At 47.1% G+C, this 19,171-nt stretch overlaps 2 protein-coding genes across 6 annotated transcripts in view; one reads left to right on the top strand and one right to left on the bottom strand.

The window, feature by feature from the left end:
* Positions 1 to 4,766, top strand: part of SYDE1 (synapse defective Rho GTPase homolog 1) — a 21,905-nt gene extending 17,139 nt beyond the window's left edge. The window contains exon 8 of the mRNA XM_083592945.1: positions 833 to 4,766. Within this exon, the coding sequence (XP_083449071.1) occupies positions 833 to 1,269 (437 nt within the window). The 3' untranslated portion in view covers positions 1,270 to 4,766. The remainder of the gene's footprint in view (positions 1 to 832) is intronic.
* LOC310752831 (uncharacterized protein) lies at positions 2,590 to 19,171 on the bottom strand. 5 transcript variants are annotated; one of them, XM_083593917.1, is made up of 7 exons: positions 18,861 to 19,171; positions 16,149 to 16,253; positions 14,434 to 14,541; positions 12,721 to 12,783; positions 9,023 to 9,412; positions 7,537 to 7,634; positions 2,590 to 6,161 (listed from the first exon to the last, which is right to left on the bottom strand). In XM_083593917.1, the coding sequence occupies exons 1-6, from the start codon at positions 19,030 to 19,032 to the stop codon at positions 7,549 to 7,551; spliced, it is 924 nt and encodes a 307-aa protein (XP_083450043.1). In that variant the 5' UTR covers positions 19,033 to 19,171; the 3' UTR covers positions 2,590 to 6,161; positions 7,537 to 7,548. The 5 variants fall into 5 exon arrangements, with proteins under 5 accessions (XP_083450043.1, XP_083450042.1, XP_083450044.1 ...); XM_083593916.1 differs by having other exon boundaries at positions 14,392 to 14,541; positions 18,861 to 19,120; XM_083593918.1 differs by lacking the exon at positions 7,537 to 7,634 and having other exon boundaries at positions 14,392 to 14,541; positions 18,861 to 19,138.

Genomic DNA, 19,171 nt, shown 5'->3' with positions numbered 1-19,171 from the left:
ACAGTGGTACCTCGGGTTACATATGCTTCAGGTTACATACGCTTCAGGTTACAGACTCCGCTAACCCAGAAATAGTACCTCAGGTTAAGAACTTTGCTTCAGGATGAGAACAGAAATTGTGCTCCGGCGGCGCAGCAGCAGCAGGAGGCCCCATTAGCTAAAGTGGTGCTTCAGGTTAAGAACAGTTTCAGGTTAAGAACGGACCTCCAGAACGAATTAAGTACTTAACCCGAGGTACCACTGTACTATGGACAATATGGATAGATACAAAATATAGATTACAAAATAATATGCAGTTGAAAATGTTGACAATAGGATCTATGGAGGGGATGGGGGGGAGTCTTGAGATTCAGAGTAATCCCTTTATATGGATGTGTATTTGGTATGGTTATAAATTTATATTTGTGAAATCAAAGAGAAATGATTAATAATAATAAGAAGAAGAAGAAGAGGAGTTTGGATTTGATATCCCACTTTATCACTACCCGAAGGAGTCTCAAAGCGGCTAACAATCTCCTTTCCCTTCTTGCCCCACAACAAACACTCTGTGAGGTGAGTGAGGCTGAGAGACTTCAGAGAAGTGTGACTAGCCCAAGGTCACCCAGCAGCTGCATGTGGAGGAGCAGGGAAGCAAACCCGGTTCACCAGATTACGAGTCCACTGCTCTTAACCACTACACCACACTGGCTCTCCGAAAATAAAAGAAACTGGAATGGCTTCTATAAATCCAAGACTGTCCCTGGAAAACAGGGGCACTTGGAGGGTCTGTGCCTCAGGCCTTAGTGAACCAGATGCATTTGGTTTTCATAACTTGCTTTCCCTTTCCCTTCAGCCCCACGCAGGGTAACCGAAGAGGAGGGCGAGTGCCCCCTGCCCATCAAGCCACCCCAGCGCCACTGCCGCCCTCCCTTGGACCTGCCGCTGCTGCAGACCACCGTCGTGGCCCGGAGCCGCCCTCGAGGCCTGGAAAGCCCTCCCAGCAACCGCTACGCTGGGGACTGGAGTGTGTGTGAGCAGCAGTTTTCGGCGGGGCCCAGGCCGGGCGGCGACACCGACTACGACGAGGTGGCTGGCAGCGAGAGCGACAACGAAGAGGACAACAGAGAGGTGACTCTGCCGCACCACAACCGAGCCGTCTTCGTAGGGGACTTCGCCTTGGTGGAAGACTCCGAGGCTCCCTTCAGCGCGAGGCTCAACCTGAAGGACTTTGACGCCCTCATCTTGGACCTCGAGCGAGAGCTTTCCAAGCAAATCAATGTCTGCCTGTGAGCTGTTCTCTCGGGGCAGAACATTGCGAGGCCTAAGGAAGGGCCGAGTGCGCCGCTGCCGGGCCCTTCGGACAGCCAGGCTGTGACCAAGCCAAGCTCAGGCGGTTGATCCTGCCTCCTTATCAGTATTCTTTCGGATCACGGTACTTCGAACCAAGTGGTCCGTCTTTCGTTGTTTTCGTATGTCTTTTCCCAAAGGGAGGTGCTTTCGCTGTGACTCTGGCTACCAGAGTGCAGTTTGTAGAGCGCTTTCAACCTCCTAAATTCCCACCGTGGAATTTATTGTGCGGGGACAGGAAGGAAGCGTTTCTTGTTCCTGCGTGTCGGCGGTTTCGAGGAAGAGAGGAGCTGACCAAGATGTTGTTTTCTTTGCTTGATAACGTTGAATCGGTAGTATTTAAGTAGCACATTTCCCCTCATCATCCAGAGCACTTCCAACAAACCCTCGAAGGTGGGTCAGTATTATTATCCTCCCTTTATTATAGATGGGAGCCAGGTTTGTGAAGCTGTCGCTTGCCAAAGGCTAGGCTCCTCTGCGAGTTTGTGCCTGAACATAGGTTTGAGGGATGCCCTTGGCAAAGTGTCCTACAGGCTCTCTTCTGGGTGGGCTTATCTGTCAGAGGCAGTGGTCTGGGCAGCCAAGAACTTCCATTTCAATTTCCCACAATGCCCCTGAAGGAGCATGAAACTGGAGCTTTCTGGGAAATTAAAACAAGAACTCCAAGTCACCTAGTGCTGATTGGAGCACTCAAAATATGTTTGGGGTGGGGGCAAAGGCGGGCATCAATGCAGGGGAGAGAAGGGGCATAGTTTGGAAGGGTGGGCTGCCAGGGCGATGTCCCTGGGTGCATTTTTTAAGAGGGGGCTGCACATTTGGCTTGTCATAGCCCCTTGGCAGTCCCAAGATGGCCCCAGGGCCGCGTTGGCTGGCCAGGCTCCCCACTGTGCAGGAGGGCAGGCAGTGCAGCCCTGCTTGGCTCCGATGGGGTGGGGGGCACTCTGGCAGCATTGGTGGCAAGGGCTAAGCTGGTGCAGCAGGCTCCATTCACCCTCCATGCCCCACCCCCCTGGTGAACCCAAGCCTGCTCCAGGCACCAGCAAACCACGCTATGCTGCTGGGGGACGAGGCTGACCAGTTGGTTCAAGGGGTCTGCATGCTGAGGCCAGGCCTAACTGTGTTCCCCTAATTCTAATTTACGGTTTTTAAAATGGCTCAGCTTTTGTTTTGACTGTGGAACTGAGTGAGCAGTTCATTTTCACTTTCTTCCTGCCTGAAAGTAGGGTTGCCATATTTCAAAAAGTGAAAATCCAGACAGAAAAGTTTGCAAAATTGGATGCTTTTGAGCTATTTCTGAGCAAAAACGACACTGCTGACATCAGCTGCCGTTCATCCAGATTTTCCAAGACATTTAGCCGATTTCCACCCGGACATTGCTTTGTGGCTACAGTAATCCAGGAAATTCCGGATGTATGGCAACCCTACCTGAAAATGAAAGGCTAAACTCTATGAAATGCCCAAGTCTTGGGGGGAGGGGCAAGGCAGGAAACCCCAAACCCAGCTTGTTCCTCTGCCCTGGAAGACACTAAAAGTGCAAGGGCTGGGATCCCAGTTCCTTCTCTGAAAATTCTTGCAGCCCCGTCTGTGACAGGGGCTTCAGTGTGATTCTCCCTCTCGTTCTGCATTGCTGGGCAGCTGAGATTCCCCCTCCGGTGCCAAGACCTTTCTACGGCATCATTAGCGCCCCCTGACTGCTAAATTTCTGCTAAAATGCAGAAATAGCCTACTGCTAAGTGGGATGTGAGAAAAGGAGAATTGTGCCACCTTGCCAGAAAAACAAATAACCCTGCCCTCATTTGCATCAGAACATGTACTTGCAGGATCAGCCCACTATCCCATTTAGGTCAGTATCCTGCCCTCACAGTGGCCAACGAGGACCTGAGTTACAACATCTCTCTCCCTGGCTGTGATTCCCAGCGACTGGCCTGTTGCCTCTGGCGGTGGAGCCAGAATGTAGCCATCATGGATGGAAGCCATTGATAGGCTCACGTTGCATTAATTTATCTAATATCCTTTGAAAGCCACCAAGGTGGGTGGGCATCGCTACCTCCTATGGCAACAAGCTCCACACGATTAGCTGTTCACTAGACTTTCTTTGGTCTGTCCTGAATCTTTCAACGGTCAGCTTCGTTGGGTAGCCCAAGCTCCTAGTACAGCTGTACCTTGGATCCCAAACGCCTTGCAAGTCGAACGTTTTGGCTCCTGAATGCCGCAAACCCAGAAGTGTTCCAGTTGGTGAATATTCTTTGGAACCCGAACGTCCAGCACGGCTTCCCATTGGCTGCATGTGCTTCCTGCAGCCAATCAGAAACCGCGCTTCGGTTTCCGAACATTTTGGAAGGCAAACGGACTTCTGGAGCAGATTCCGTTTGACTTCAAAGGTACGACTGTATTACAAGAGAGGGAGAACACCCCCCCCATCCATTTTCTCCATGCACAGTCTTATACACCCCCCTCCCAAGTTGCAGCCTCGTGGAGGCTTTGCTCATTCTGGTTGCCATTTCCTGAACTTTCCCCCAGCTCTATAATATCTTTTCTGAAGCATGGCAACCAGGACTTTTTACACAGTGTTTCAAGTGTGGCTGCACCTTAGGCCTTCTGTAATGGCACGGCGATATTGGCAGTATTATATTCAAGCCCTTTTCCAATAATTCCGCCCCCCCCCCAACATGGGATGTGCCCCTGTGTGACAGGAAGTGTGAGTCTGACTCTACCTGAGCACACCTTTTTCGGAAGCATCTCAGCTTCTGGCGGTCCTTTGCGGCACCGGCTGGTTGGCTAACTCCTCCCTTTCATAGCAGGAGGAAGTTCTCCAGTGGAGAATGGCCGCCACTCGCTTCATCTTAGTCCGCCATATTGGGCTAGGCCAAGACGCTCTCCCCATAGGCCTGGTTAAACCTTTCATCATTCAAGTGGGGCAAGCATGCCATGGGGCAAGGTGTGTCACAGAGGGCCTAACGACATGTGACTGAGGCAGCCCCAGCCTGTGTCCGCCTCCCCACTTGCTGAGATGCCAATACAGTTGGCACCTCCCTTGCCAGCAGCTGCCACAGAACTGCAGAGGGGTGTGTGAGCAGCTCATGTGCTCCTTTGACCAAATAACGCCAGAAGATACGTGCCGGCAGTACGTGTCCCCTGCAATAGATTTTTAGACCCTTAGGGGGCCAGGCCATAATCGAGCTGAGAAATGTGAACTCCATTTCACAATCCCCAGAATGCTGTGTGCGTGTGTTGGTTAGTTCCACATCCTTTTCAGTTTCCATCATTTCCCCTTAATGCTGCCTTTGCGATGCAGTTTTTAGCTGATAAGAGACCACGTTCTACAACTCGGGAGCGCAAAGCCATAGCCAGCCTAATGAAGAAATGCGGTACGGAAGATGTGGGCTTTTAAAAAAAAATATTTGTATGTCCTTATGGACAATTAAATATCTGTGAATGTACGAGTCTGGCTGTTTTTGTTTACGTCAGTGTGGGAGAAGGCATATGGTATTCACGTGCGTATGACGTGTCTTGGGGCCTCGATCCTGTTTGGCGCAACAGTCGTTTTCTGCCATTCCAGCACTTAGCTTAACTAAATATAAAACCACCCAACCTCCACAAAACCCTTAATTCTCTAATAGGGAAGCCCAGTGTTCCTTTCTTAACCTAATTAAAAAGTAAACACACACACATACAAAAACACACCGTGATATGGTAGAACACTCATCGCTACCACTTCATTGTGCGGATGGTCAAAACGTGGAAAAAAAAGTGTACTTGCATTCACAAAATAATGACTTTGATCCTTTATATTAGATGTCATGGAAGTGGAATCTACACGCATATAAAAAATGCTGTGAAAATGCTTTTACAAAAAAACATTTTGAAAAATACATTGAATTTTGTATAGCTCACCATCGCCATCTAGTGTCACATTTGTATATTGCCCTTTACAGCACATTTAAAACGATTTATTTGCAGCTGTGTAGCTGAGTCGGGGGACAGGATCTGTCCTAAAGCACAATTCCCACAGATGATGGTGACGTGCAAATAAGCAAAATGAAACATTTTACAAATCCCTAGATTCAGAAATTTCTGAAGCATCATACCAATAAAATAAAGCTGTGCTATGTGCAGATTGTAGAAGAAGAACAAATAGGACAATAACAGCACACTGAGCGTGTTTCAGTGAAATATGCAAGCTCACATTCATTTCCCAGACTGCTTCAGAACTTGTTTTGCCCGAAAACTTTCGTTTTCTTTGCATTCCGTTTTGACTGAGAGAATAGGGTGTGTCATTTGGGGGGGGTGAAATTTAATTTTAGCAGATTTCTTCATTGAGGAATCCTAAAAATATGTTCTTGGGTGTGAGGAATTCCAATCATCTTATTTTTGTGACTGGACAACATTTAGCTTGGTAAAGTCTACAGTTGGCGTAGAAGCACATAAACTGTTTTGGAAAACCAAAGAATTTACCTTCTGAAAGTGTCCTGTAATGCTAAATAAGAAGAAACAATAAAAACAATATATAATATATAGAAATAATATTAATTCAATTGCAAGTACTGGGCAATCGTTTTTAAAGATTTCTGTGCAATTTTACGCACAATAAAAGATATTAATTTTACCCAAATATATTTTGAATTCCCAAGTCATGTTACAAATTTTTAGCACCCCTCATTCAGGAGATGGAAGTGAGCCGGGAAGTGATTTTGGTGGTGCCGAAAAAGCTGAGGGCAGGATGGCAATGTTGGCGACTGCACCTCACTGAACAGAAGCTGTCACAGATCCAGATGTTTCCCATCAGGCCACAATTCTTCATATCTCCATGACTGGACTCGTTTTGTTGCCAAGAGCTACAAAAACCCAAGCAAAACAGCATCACACACTAGATACCCCAACGATTCCTCAAAACTATTAAGGTTTCAGTAAAGCAACAAGTCAAATAGTTTAATCAAGTGAAATCATTGTGGGGTTTTTTTTTGGGGGGGGGGGGAATAGCCTGAGAACAACTTTTTGTGCCCATGACCAAGCGCCATATCACTCTGCCCGTGTAGGGAGTACACCAGGCCACTTAAAGTCCCAAACGTTAGAGGACTGTTTGCTTGAGGAGCCAGAAATATCAACTTGGTGGCAGGACCAGGGCTGGATTTAGGTTTGATGAGGCCCTAAGCTACTGAAGGTAATGGGGCCCCTTTATATGTCCAGCTGTCCTTTGTCCACAACAAATTGTCACTGTTTTTTGTGTTGAATATATGCTATATGGTAATTTAGGGAGCTAATAGGTATCTAAAGCCATTTGCACATAACAACTTAAAGTATGTATTTTATCAAAGTAATTGTTGAACTGAAATACAATTAAGAAGTATATTAATAGGTAAAGGTAAAGGGACCCCTGACCATTAGGTCCAGTCGTGACCGACTCTGGGGTTGCGGCGCTCATCTCGCTTTATTGGCCAAGGGAGCCGGCGTACAGCTTCCGGGTCATGTGGCCAGCATGACTAAGCCGCTTCTGGCGAACCAGAGCAGCGCACGGAAACGCCGTTTACCTTCCTGCCAGAGCGGTACCTATTTATCTACTTGCACTTTGATGTGCTTTCGAACTGCTAGGTGGGCAGGAACAGGGACCGGGCAACGGGAGCTCACCCGGCTGACCTTCTGATCAGCGAGCCCTAGGCTCTGTGGTTTAACCCACAGCGCCACCCGTGTACCGTAAATATATTAATAGTGAAATACAATTAAGAAGAAGTACATTAATAGTGAAATAAAGATTAAGCTCTAACTTAAAATGATTTTGGCAATAACAAAAGTTTCTTTAGAAACACAATTTACTCATAATCTAGTCTCTAGAAACTTGCCATAGCATGAAATAATAATAGGTGCAAATATATGGTGCAAACTATATTATAAATAGCAGAATGTAGGCACCCTATACTGTATATAGAAATGAGCAAACCAGTGATATTTCGGGGAGCAGGCTAGCAGGCGGGGCCCATTACTTACAACATAGGAGCCTACACAACACAAAACACTGTTGCTGTATGTAGGTTTTATTTTATTTGTTTTTTTATCTTATATTTTGGAAATGTACATCCAGGTTTTTTTCCTTAAAATTTTTTTTGGGCCCCCCCAAGAGAGTGGGACCCTAAGCTAGAGCTTGTTTAGCTTATATGTAAATCCGGCACTGGGAAACTGGGAAGAAGAAAGACTTGGTTTGACTAGGTTGTCTACCTTTTTTCCCTCTCATGCTACAGGGTGTCCTCCATGCCCAGCGGTGCTTACGGCCCTTTGGACTGGTGGGGCAGAAGGCAGGGAAACCAAGGGTGGATCTACACACAGGGGGAAAAACAAGTCATAAATTAAATCGTTATAACAAAGGGGGGAAATGCTATGTAAAATCACAGAAAAGTTTTGTGCTCTACATCGCCATCTGGTGGTGCATGTTTATAACACATTGATAACACAGACCCAGTTCTACCTCTCTTTTAAATCAGAACCAGTGAAGGTGGTGAATGTCCTGTGTGAGTGTCTGGAGGCGGTTGGAGGATGGATGGCGGCTAACAGATTGAGACTGAATTCTGAAAAGATAGAAGTACTGTTTCGGGGGAACAGGGGTCAGGCAGGTGTGGGGGGGGCTCTCTGGTCCTGAATGGGGAAACTGTGCCCCTGAAGGACCAGGTGCACAGCCTGGGAGTCATTTTGGACTCATAGCTGTCCATGGAGGTGCAGGTCAATTATGTGTCCAGGGCAGCTGTTTATCTGAGCCGTGCCAACCCCAAAACAGATGCTGATGAGTTTTAGCATCCTTCTTTGCTGAGCTTTTTGAGAGCCAGAGTGTCTGCAGACAGAAATGGTTGCAGTACAACAGGAACATGTCTCGGGATGAGAAGGACACAAATAGCATGTTTAGCTGTCGGTTCTTAGCATCCCATAGTCATCCCTTTGGCACGGGCTTTCACCCCCAACACACCCACCCCAGACACTCCCAGTGTCCCTATTTTCCAGGGACAGTCCCAGATTTACAGATGCTGCCCCAGTTTCTGATTTGATCCCGGAATGTCCCACTTTCCCTTCAGATGTCCCAATTTTCATCAGAGAAATATTGGAGGGTATGGAGTTATGCGACCAGCGAGCCAAAGAGATAAGTAGCTACATGGCCTTCAGAAGACAGCTGAAGGCAGCCCTGTATTGGGAAGTCCCCCCCGCCATGTTTCATGTTTAATTGTGTTTTTATATATGTTGGAAGCCACCCAGAGTGGCTGGGGCAACCCAGTTAGAAGGGTTATTATTATTATGGAATAAAAAGGTAAAGGGACCCCTGACATTAGGTCCAGTCGTGGCCGACTCTGGGGTTGCGGTGCTCATCTCGCTTTATTGGCCGAGGGAGCCGGCACACAGCTTCCAGGTCATGTGGCCAGCATAACTAAGCCGCTTCTGGCAAACCAGAGCAGCGCACGGAAACGTCGTTTACCTTTCTGCCGGAGCAGTACCTATTTATCTACTTGCATTTTGTCGTGCTTTCAAACTGCTAGGTTGGCAGGAGCTGGGACCGAGCAACAGGAGCTCACCCCGTCGGGGGGATTCGAACCACCGACCTTCTGATTGGCAAGTCCTAGGCTCTGTGGTTTAACCACCACTTATTTTCATTGGATAAATGTTGGAGGGCATGCCGTCCTCCTTGGGCGCTGAAAGGGGGAAGTACCCTGTCAGGACTCACTGCTGCAGATGTTTTGGCGGGTGCCGTAGGTGACCCAGCGACTCCAGGGCCCGTTGCCGTCAAACAGCATCACCACCCGGTCAAGACTGTTGCCGTAGTTGAAATACAGATCCTTGCCCTCCAGGGCCAGCAGATCGTGATCGCGGCATTCCCACCGCTGGAGTGGGTTTGTCCCATTGCAGGGTTCCAGACGGACGGTCTCCTTTCTTTTGGCCTTGGGTGCTGCTACGCAGAGCAGTGAATCCATGTGAAGGAGGAGGCCTCTGGAGAACCACCGAAAATGCTGCAGCCAGTTCCTAGGGTCACAGGGCGCTTGTGTGAGAGAGCTGGGCTCCTTCCTCGTCACACAATGACTGCGGTTCTCATTGTACAGCAAGAAGGAGCTGGGGACTGGCAAGGGGAACAGAGTTAGCATGGAGGAATGACAGCAGGCAGAGGCAGGCAGTCAGTGAATGGACAAGAGGAAGAAAGGGACTGAGAGCGAGAGAAGAAATGGAGTCAGGTCTTTGCAGCTTCTTACCAGAGAACAGGACTGAGACAGTAAAGTACAGTCATACCTCAGGTTACAGCCGCTTCAGGTTGCGTTGTTTTGGGTTGCGGACCGCCGAAACCTGAAAGTACTGGAACAGGTTCCTTCCAGGTTTCAGCGGTCGTGCCTGTGCAGAAGCGCTAAATCGAGCTTTGCACATACGCAAAAGCGCCGAATCGCAACCCGCGCATGCGCAGATGCGGGTTGCGAACATGCATCCTGCACGGATCACATTCGCAACCCGAGCGCTCACTGTATATCAAGTGCAAGACAAAGCAACAGTCCAGGCTAGGCATCGATAACCAGTAAAAAGGTAAAGGTAAAAAGGACCCCCGGATGGTTGAGTCCAGTCAAAGGCAACTATGGGATTGCGGCGCTCATCTCGCTTTCAGGCCGAGGGAGCAGGCATTTGTCCACAAACAGCTTTCCGGGTCATGTGGCCAGCATGACTAAACCGCTTCTGGTGCAACGGGACACATTGACGGAAGCCAGAGTGCACAGAAAAGCCGTTTACTTTCCCGCCACAGCAGTACCTATTTATCTACTTGCACTGGCGTGCTTTCGAACTGCTAGGTTGGCAGGACCTGGGACAGCAACGAGAGCTCACCCCGTTGTGGGGATTCGAACTGCTGACCTTCTAATCGGCAGGCCCAAGAGGCTCAGTGGTTTAGACCACAGCACCACCCACGTCCCTGTAGCCAGTGAAGACTATTTAGAACAGCATCTGCCAATGTTCAGAATTCACTCAACATTTCAATTTCAATATAGCCATTTTAAATTAGCATTAAACATATGTTTTTTAAGTACAGCAAGACTTATAATATAGACATTTTGACAAAAATAATGACTGGCCCTGACAATATATTATAATATTTTTAGTAGGCAGAGAGTAACGATGAGAAACAAATACGGGGCTTAATTTTATCTTCGAAATGTGTTCCAAAAACCAAAATGAAGGGAGCCCCTTTTCCCGTCTATGTACTGGTTTGAGGAGGGCATGACAAAATGTGTTAATTTTGTGGGAAGCTATCTTCCAGAACATTCAAACCCAGTCTATGATTCTTGGAGATTTTGTGGATTTCCAGTGAGATGTTATTGGCGCTATTAATCTTGTACCTAACTAATAAGTTTGGGACTAATTGCCAGCTCAGATGTTGCTATATTCCTTAGCAATATTCTGAGTTAGGGCTTGGGGCTGGATGATGTCTTGGGGTCCTTACCATACCTGTGATTCTGTGATTGTAGGAGTGGGTTTTGCTGAGCTGGTCGCTCCATTTTTTATAGGACTGCTGGAAATTATCCTATCCTAGCCTGGGGAAGCAGGGCATTTCAAACTTGCCAACTTTCCAATTCCAAAAAATGAGGGGTGATAAAAAGTTGTAAAATGACTCAGGAATCTAAAAGATATTTTGGTTAAACTGATATAACTTAGTTCGGTTTGGTAAATAAAATGTGTGTAAAATCACATAGAAATCATTAAAAATGATTGCCAAGTACTTGCAGTTATGTTATATATTTATATTAGTTTGATTTATATGTTATACATATTTTATATTACCTGACACTTTCAGAAGGTAAAAATTTAAATTATTTGGTTTTCTCAAAGCAGTTTATTTGATTCTTATTCAGATGTAGACTTGGTAAGCTAAATGTTGTCCAGTCACAAAAATAATAGCAGTTTTGATTTCCTCACACCCAAAAACACGTTTTTAACACCCCCTCGCTGACAAAATTTGCAAAAATTAAGTTTCACCCCCTAAAATGACATGCCCTGTTGGGATATTCTCTTTTTTGCAGGCAAATGGACCCCAGTGACTAGGGAATGTCCAAGGTGGCTTTGCAAAGGGAGCTGCCTCTTTTCCCTACTCCCAGCTGGGGAAAATGAATGTAAGCATAGAGTCCTTCGAAAGAACAATAGATCTGCAGAGTGAGAAGGATGAAATAGATGGGGAGGCTGTAAGGAAATGTACAATTCCTTGTCAACTACTCTAGAGGCATTTGGTTCTGGCAAAATAGCCACGTGCTTGCCACTAAAACAATATTTAGTGAGTACTATTATCTTCACTGCAACTATAGAAAGTAGGAATAGAAACCTACTTTCATAATAGAGCTTAGACTCTTGTCCATGTTTGAACTGAGCATCTAGTCTAGAATTTGAATAAAGCAGTCCCAGATACATGTATGGATAATCTGGTCAAGCTGTCGGGGTGTTTGAACTGCTCCAAAACTGAGCTGGAGGTCATCATAGTTTGGTTTGAAGGAGCTCATGAGATCTGAAGCTCTCACCAGCAGGCGGAAGGAAAAGTCCCGCTAACATCTAGAAACACGGAACAACCCCGAGAGGCATTTTTGGAACATGGAGCTTCTGACAGAGACAGTAAAAAGCAGCTCTGTTGGACTGAAGAGACTAATTTCTGTTTAATATTAACTGAGACAACTGGTCATTTAATTGAGAAACACAATGATTTGTGACTGGGGTAAATAGGGCTGGCCCAAAACATTTTGCCGACTGAGGCAAATGACAAAATGGCACCCTTCCCTTTCCAGAAGCTGACTGGGCTGACGGATGACTCTTACTTCAGCATTCATGATGGGATAGACTTCTCCGCTGCACCTGAGAATTGCAGAGATAATTCTTTACAGAATTATTTGGTCCTCCCTGGATTCTTTTATTTCCCACCCATTTTGACACTTTAAACATCTGCATACTTCTGGATTCTCCTCAGCAAGCCCATCTTTCTCCCTCTTGTTTATTAGTAGTCCCCTGTTGGTTCCAGTCAGGGGCAGCCCAGCCCATTTTGCCACCCGAGGTGCCTTCTGCCGCCCTGCCTGCATCACCACTTCCGCCGCCTGAGGCAGCTGCTTCACCCTGCCTCATGGGTGGGCTGGCTCTGGTTCCAGTCAGCCACCTAGGCTGGCTATCAGCAGGTATATCGTTTTCAAACGAGAAGTAAAAGATATTTCACAGCCAAGCGCATCACTGTTCTGCAGAGCTTTCCGGAAGTACCAAGACAGAACTTTGATTCTGCTCTCCAGAAAACCTGCACTCATGCACCTAGCCTGAAATGTGGAGCTGAGCACCACCTTCCAGCCTTGGGGCAGTGAGGGCAGAGCCAGGGAGGTCTTGAACTCCTTCACAAGGTCCGCCACAACTCCCACAGACACTCACCTGCCTCTTGGAGCTTCCTGTTCTCAGCACGCGCTTGCTCCAAAGCAGCAGACATCTTAGAATCTGTGCAGGGAGCCAACAAGAAGAAGTTGGTGCTAACCTTTAAAGCCCTAAATGGCCTCGGCCCAGTATACCTGAAGGAGTATCTCAACCCCCTGAGGTCCAGCACCGAGGGCCTTCTGGCGGTTCCCTCACTGCGAAAAGTGAGATTACAGGGAACCAGGCAGAGGGCCTTCTCAGTAGTGGCACCTGCCCTGTGGAATGCCCTCCCATCAGATGTCAAGGAAATAAACAACTCTCTGACTTTTAGAAGACATCTGAAGGCAGATCTGTTTAGGGAAGTTTTTAATGTTTGGTGTTTATTGTGTTTTTTAATACAGTGGTATCCCGGGTTACAAACACCTCGGGTTACAAACATCTCGGGCTACAAACACTTCGGGTTACACCTCCGCTAACCTGGATGTAGTACCTCAGGTTAAGAACTTTACCTCAGGATGAGAACAGAAATTGTGTGGAGGCGGCGTGACGGCAGTGAGAGGCCCCATTAGCTAAAGTGGTACCTCAGGTTAAGAATGGTTTCAGGTTAAGAATGGACCTCCGGAACGAATTAAGTACATAACCAGAGGTACCACTGTATTCTGTTGGGAGCCGCCCAGAATGGCTGATGAAACACAGCCAGATGGGTGGGGTTGTTGTTGTTGTTGTTGTTGTTGTTGTTGTTATTTATTAGCATTACAGGCTGGCTGAAGGTCAGCGCCGGAGGCTACCTTCATAGTAGCAACTGGTGAAAAAGAAACTTTGAAGGCCCCGGGGTGCGTGTCTCACAGTCTTAGCGGCGTTACCTAAAAGTGATATCCTACCACTGGCTTGAAAAAGGAGTGTGGTACTCACCAAGCCTCATTGACCAAGTGGCCATATGGAACTTACATCTGAAAGTGTCAACCATCACTTTTCGTACCATTTTAGTGCCCCCTTTCTTGGCGGCTGGTTTTTTTAAATCAGTGTATGCCAGGAAAATTGTTGCATAGAGTTAAGGTAACTCTACCTAAACTCTTCCTCACTCTCTCTCTCACACACACACTGCTTCAATGCACTTCAAAGTTGTACAATTGACTATAATGCACTTTGAATGAAGCTCCACCTTGGGGAGCAGAGGAAGCCGCTGTATACTGAGCTTAGACCCATGGTTCCTAACATGGGGCACACGCCCCACAGGGGGGCAATTTGATTTTTAAGGGGGGCAATTTGGAAGCTTGTTTAGACCAAGTTAATGGCCTTTTTGGCTTCCTCCACGTGAATAGGAGTTCACTTTTTGAATAATAAGAATTATATGTCACGGTGGTGGGGTATCAGGATTTTAGAGATGCTTAGGTGGGGCATGGCCAAAAAAAAGGTTGGGAACCACTGGCTTAGACCACTGACAGCCTACCTCGGTATTGACTACACTGGCTGCCAGCAGCTTTTTGGGGTTTCAGGCAGGGGTCTTTGTCAGCCCCACATGGAGGTGGTGTGAGGGGCCAAACCTGGGAGGAACCTATGGCATGCAAAGCATGCGCCCGACCACTAAACTATGCCTTTTCCCCAGCTGAGAATCCAGGCAGACATCCAGAGACTCATGCATGTCTTCTGAATGATACAGGAAGAAAGTATATCAGTCTGGCAAACCCCTACCTGGCACCCCAGCAGCCTTTAGAGACCCAGCAGACCACTTACAGCGCATAATTCCCACCGCAAGCAGCAGCACGTTCAGGAACACCGAGGTAGCCAGCAGAGCAGCAACAGCTACTAAAACCACCTTGCGTGTCCAAGATGGCTTCGCGGCTGAGAAAAAAGGGGGGGGGGTGGAGAGAGAGAGAGAGAGAGAGAGTGTGTCATTCTGCCTGTTCTCCACCTCCACTCTGCCACCAACGTCCCCTCACCTGCCACACCAATCCCTGTGGTATCACAGAATTCTTTCTTCTTCTTCTTGGCAATCACTCATAGCCAAGTAAGATTGTCTTCCATAAACAAGGTTTTAACAGTGAGTCCATAAGTGACCGTGGAGGCCAATTCTGGATCCACACGACCTTCCACTGTGGGGGCATAGGTTCCCAGGCAGGAGTTGATCACAGTGAGGGTTTGCCAAGCATGCCTTCCTCTTAGCACGTTTTTTCTCCCTTTCGTCCTGAGTTTGAGTGTCTTCAAAGCCCATGACACCTTTGGTAAAGGCTGTTCTCCAATTGGAGCGCTTGCAGGCCAGTGTTTCCCAGTTGTCGGGGTTTATACTACATTTTTAAAGATTTGCCTCGAGAGAGTCTTTCAACCTCTTTTGTTGACCACCAGCATTACACTTTCCATTTTTAAGTTCAGAATAGAGTAGTTGCTTTGGAAGACAATAATCAGGCATCTGCAAAACATGACCAGTCCAACCAAGTTTATGTTGAAAAATCATTGCTTCGACACTGGTAATCTTTGCTTCTTCCAGTACGCTGGCATTAGTTTGCCTGCCTTCCCAAGTACGTGTAAAATATTTCAGAGACACTGTTGATGGAATCTTTCAAGGAGCTGGAAATGGCTTTTACAAGTGGTCCATGTTTCAGAAGCATACAGTAAGGTTAGTAGTACAATAGCTTTGTAAACAAGCATTTTGGTTTCCCTGCGAATGTCCTGGTCCTCAAACACTCTGCACTTCAATCGCAAGAAAGCTGCACTCACAGAGCTCAGGCGATGCTAGATTTCAGCATCAATGTCTTGTACAGCTTTTTGGGGTTTCAGGCAGTATCGCTGGAATGGACTCAAAGGGTCCTCGAGCAATAAGTTTATTGCTTTGGGACCATTTGCTATTTATTTGTTTCATCATCATCATCAGATTTTACGACACAAAAAAGGCAATAGTAAGCAAACTAAAAAGGAAGCAACCCCCAAAATACAATTTAACAATGGGGGTAGTCTAGAACATGGGGGTTCATTGTAAAATACAAACCACAAGACCCTTGAGCCCCTGCAAGGTGGGGTTGGGGGACGAATGGAGGGAAATGAACACCAGGTTCAAGAAATCATCTCCCTACACCAGTGATGGCCAAACTTGGCCCTCCAGCTGTTTTGGGACTACAACTCCCATCATCCCTAGCTAACAGGACCAGTGGTCAGGGATGATGGGAATTGTTGTCCCAAAACAGCTGGAGGGCCAAGTTTGGCCATCACTGCCCTACACGATATGGAAGGCCTCCCATTTCCTACTTTACACAAATCACTCTCCATTTTCTTATCTTTTCTTCCCCAGGCTGGAATAAAGATGTAGGTCCTTTGCATGGCCTTCTTAGTGACGAGGCCCCAATATTCTCCACTGCTAATGGGACTCCCCCCCCCAGCCCAGGGCAATACACGGTGACGTGTGGGTGAACTCCAGACCTCCCTGAGGATCCCCCTGAAGCTCAGACCAGACATACCTGGGCTCCATGGCGCAGCCACCTGTCCTGCTTGCTTGCCCTCCAAACTGGCCACAGCATCAAAGGGCTCATAGATACTCTCTTCCTCGGGGTACTCTTTGGTGCCTGCATGGAGGAAAGGAGGCGCCAAGTTAGGGCATTTCTAGACTCACTATTTTGGGGTGTCATCCAGCCACATACAGACCAAGCCAAGTTGTACATGTATCGTTGGTGGTGTGCTTGACAAACTCACCTCCCTGCCAGAACCAGTGTTTTCGTGATAAGGAAAAAGACAAGGAAATGCATCTGTAAGTGTGCTCCCTATGACCTCAATAACATACCTTCCAACATTTCTGCAGTGGAAAATGGGACACCCTATTCCTTAATAATAATAATTTTACTATTTATACCCCACCCATCCGACTGGCTTGCCCCAGCCACTCTGGACGGCTTCCAACATATATAAAAAAATAATAAAACATTTAAAAACCCTTCAGATGGCTCTGGGTTCAGATGACTCAGTTCACCAATGAAAATACGGATGTCCTAAGGAAAAGTGGGACATTCCAGGATCAAATGAGAAACCAGGACAGATTCTGTAAATCTAGAACTGTCCCTGGAAAATAGGGACATTTGGAGGGTCTGACGGTGAACTTTATCGTGGTCTGTACAAAAAACTAACTGAAAAAAGCACTCTGCATCAAGTTAACCTAACATTTGTGTGAAGAGAGCAGCTGAAATTCCATGGGGGGGGCACAGATTATGCAAACCAAGCAAAAACTGTGTGTTGTTTAATTTATTGTGCTTTTGCAACACGTTAAGTTAAAAAACCCCTCACTCCCTAACCCTTCCCCGTGTCTGCTTTGCAGCTATTTCAGCCAAGCAGTGTCATTCAAATGTAAAGCAGTTAAGAGACTTGTCTGCCAAGGAAAGTGGAGTGTGGGTTCCGTGTTTTGCCAGCTGTGCTTCAGCTGCCTGTCCGACTCCTTCAAGGTTTTGAGCTTCTCAGGAAACCTGGGAGCATTTTGCCTTTGGTGTGGAAGCAGACGATGCCTATTGATACCCGAATCCCAAAACCTAACCCATTGGGCAAGAGCGGTTGTTGGCTTTCATGGACAAAGAAACGTTTTTGAATCCAACTGGAGCCATAAACCTTTTGAGGCAAAGCTTTCCAAACTGTGCGTCACGACACGTTAAGTGTGTCGGCTGCAGTGTGTAGGTGTGTCGTGCGAATGCTCCCTGCGATCCTCCCAGGGCTGGAAAGGGGTTAGATCAACCTCTTGTTTGCCAACAAAACTGAATTGCCATATTTTCCTGTGTATAACACACCCCCGTGTATAAGACTCTTTTGTGGGACTCCAAACTGAGAAAATGGGGGGAGAGTGCCCAGAGTTGTTGAGCTTTTTTGGGGGGAGGGTTTGCGGAATATCACTCACCCACAGGAGCGCCACAACCACATCAACGAAACCACCAATCATCAGCACACCCGCCTAACAAAAGCAAGTGCCAATCACCCCGCCCATTTGCTGCAGCAGTCAATAGCCAGTGGACTTTGCCGCACCCACCAATCACCCACAAAAATGCCGCTTACAATCTCCTGTTACCGGCAGCCACCAAACGCCAGTCTCACCTCTCCACTATCCATGTATAAGACGACCCCCCAATTTTTAGCATAAGTTTTAAATAAAATAACCTCATCTTATACACAGAAAAATACGGTCCCGTGTCATTAAACGGTGCATGTCCAAAAAGTGTGTCACTGACATGAAAAAGTTTGGAAAGCTCTGCTTTAGGGCTAGACCATTATCAGGGGTCTGCCGCCCCTACAGAAGTTGTGTGCCGTTGGGAGAAAATAAGTGGGCACAATAGGGAGAGGGGGGAGAGATAAAAACACAACAGCCTTGGTTGAAGCTTCATCCTGTAGGGAGCTAGGAATGGAGGCAGGAGTAAGATCACCAACTCTGGTCTGGGATTGCTCCACCAGGACCCTTGCCATCTCCTAATAATACCCAGCAGTGGACCCTTTTCCTATGCGCCTCACTCTGTTTATTTATTAAAGATTTTCTTGATTTACAAAAGTGTGTGCAATGTCTTTCTCTCTCGTATTCCCCCCATGTAACATTTTTACAAATCAGTTCCATTTGTTGAGACATTAGAAAGAAAAGGGGGAAAGAGGGGGAGGATAGATAGGTGGGGGTGGCAATGTTTCTATTTTACTTACTATATGTAGGGTTTGGTGTCAGCGTTGCTTGTGCAGGTTCTTTGCTGTTCACTTGTGTTCCTTTGGTGGTGAGAGAGGTTAGGGTTGGCTTAGGGTGTGAGTATTCATTTGTGGTTGGCTGTGGTGGTCTTTGTTTTCATGTGTGAGTAGGGTGGAAATTACCCCAGAATTGGCCTTACTAAACATCTTCCAAGACAGCAATGTCCATTTACATCACAAAGAACTCATAACCCACCTACTTTCAGCAGCCAGAAGCATCATAACCAGACACTGGAGAGACCTGTCAGGAGTAAGCATGGACCAATGGTACCAAATAGTATGGGAAACAGCCCTACTAGAAAAATTACCCAATAAAACTGAAACTGACAAGGGGACAAATAGAAAAAGACACCTTCACCCTGATATGGCTCCCCTTTATCACATACACAGCCCAACAAGACAATGACCAAAATCCACCAACAGCATACAAATAAATATGGCTAACCTAATGTGCCTCACTCTGTGCCACATACCTGATTGACTCCTCTGCTCAGGGACCTTTGGGTCTTCTAGCTCAAGGTCAACATTTCTGTAGAGTCCCTTCCACGATGCCATCACAGCAGAAACCCCAACAGAGGATGCTTGCAGGCTGATAGAGAGCTGGGGGCCAAAAGGCAAGGAGCAGGAGGATGCCACAGAGACCATGGCTGGCTTCCGGGAAGGAAATGATGCATTCAAAGGATGGCTCTCAGGTCCTCACTGCAAAGTGCAACCAATGAGACCTCTCCCATGGTGCCCTAAACTAGACAGTGGCTGTTTGGTGGGCAAATGCTGGCTGCCACCA

The sequence above is a fragment of the Podarcis filfolensis genome, assembly GCF_964270895.1.
Source record: "Podarcis filfolensis genome assembly, chromosome: 17".
NCBI lineage: Eukaryota > Metazoa > Chordata > Lepidosauria > Squamata > Lacertidae > Podarcis > Podarcis filfolensis.
The sequence above is the reverse complement of the archived record's forward strand: the minus strand, read 5'-3'. Positions and strand labels throughout refer to the sequence as shown.

Bases quoted from the DNA above. Each gene is read 5' to 3' on its own strand.
- LOC310752831 (XM_083593916.1), bottom strand. From the start codon at position 19,032: ATGGTCTCTGTGGCATCCTCCTGCTCCTTGCCTTTTGGCCCCCAGCTC. The intron at 16,254-18,860 runs GTATGTGGCACA...TCCTCCATGCAG, and splicing joins TGAGCAGAGGAGTCAATCAG to GCACCAAAGAGTACCCCGAG. The intron at 9,413-12,720 runs GTGAGTGTCTGT...TCCCCTTGCCAG, and splicing joins CAGGAAGCTCCAAGAGGCAG to TCCCCAGCTCCTTCTTGCTG.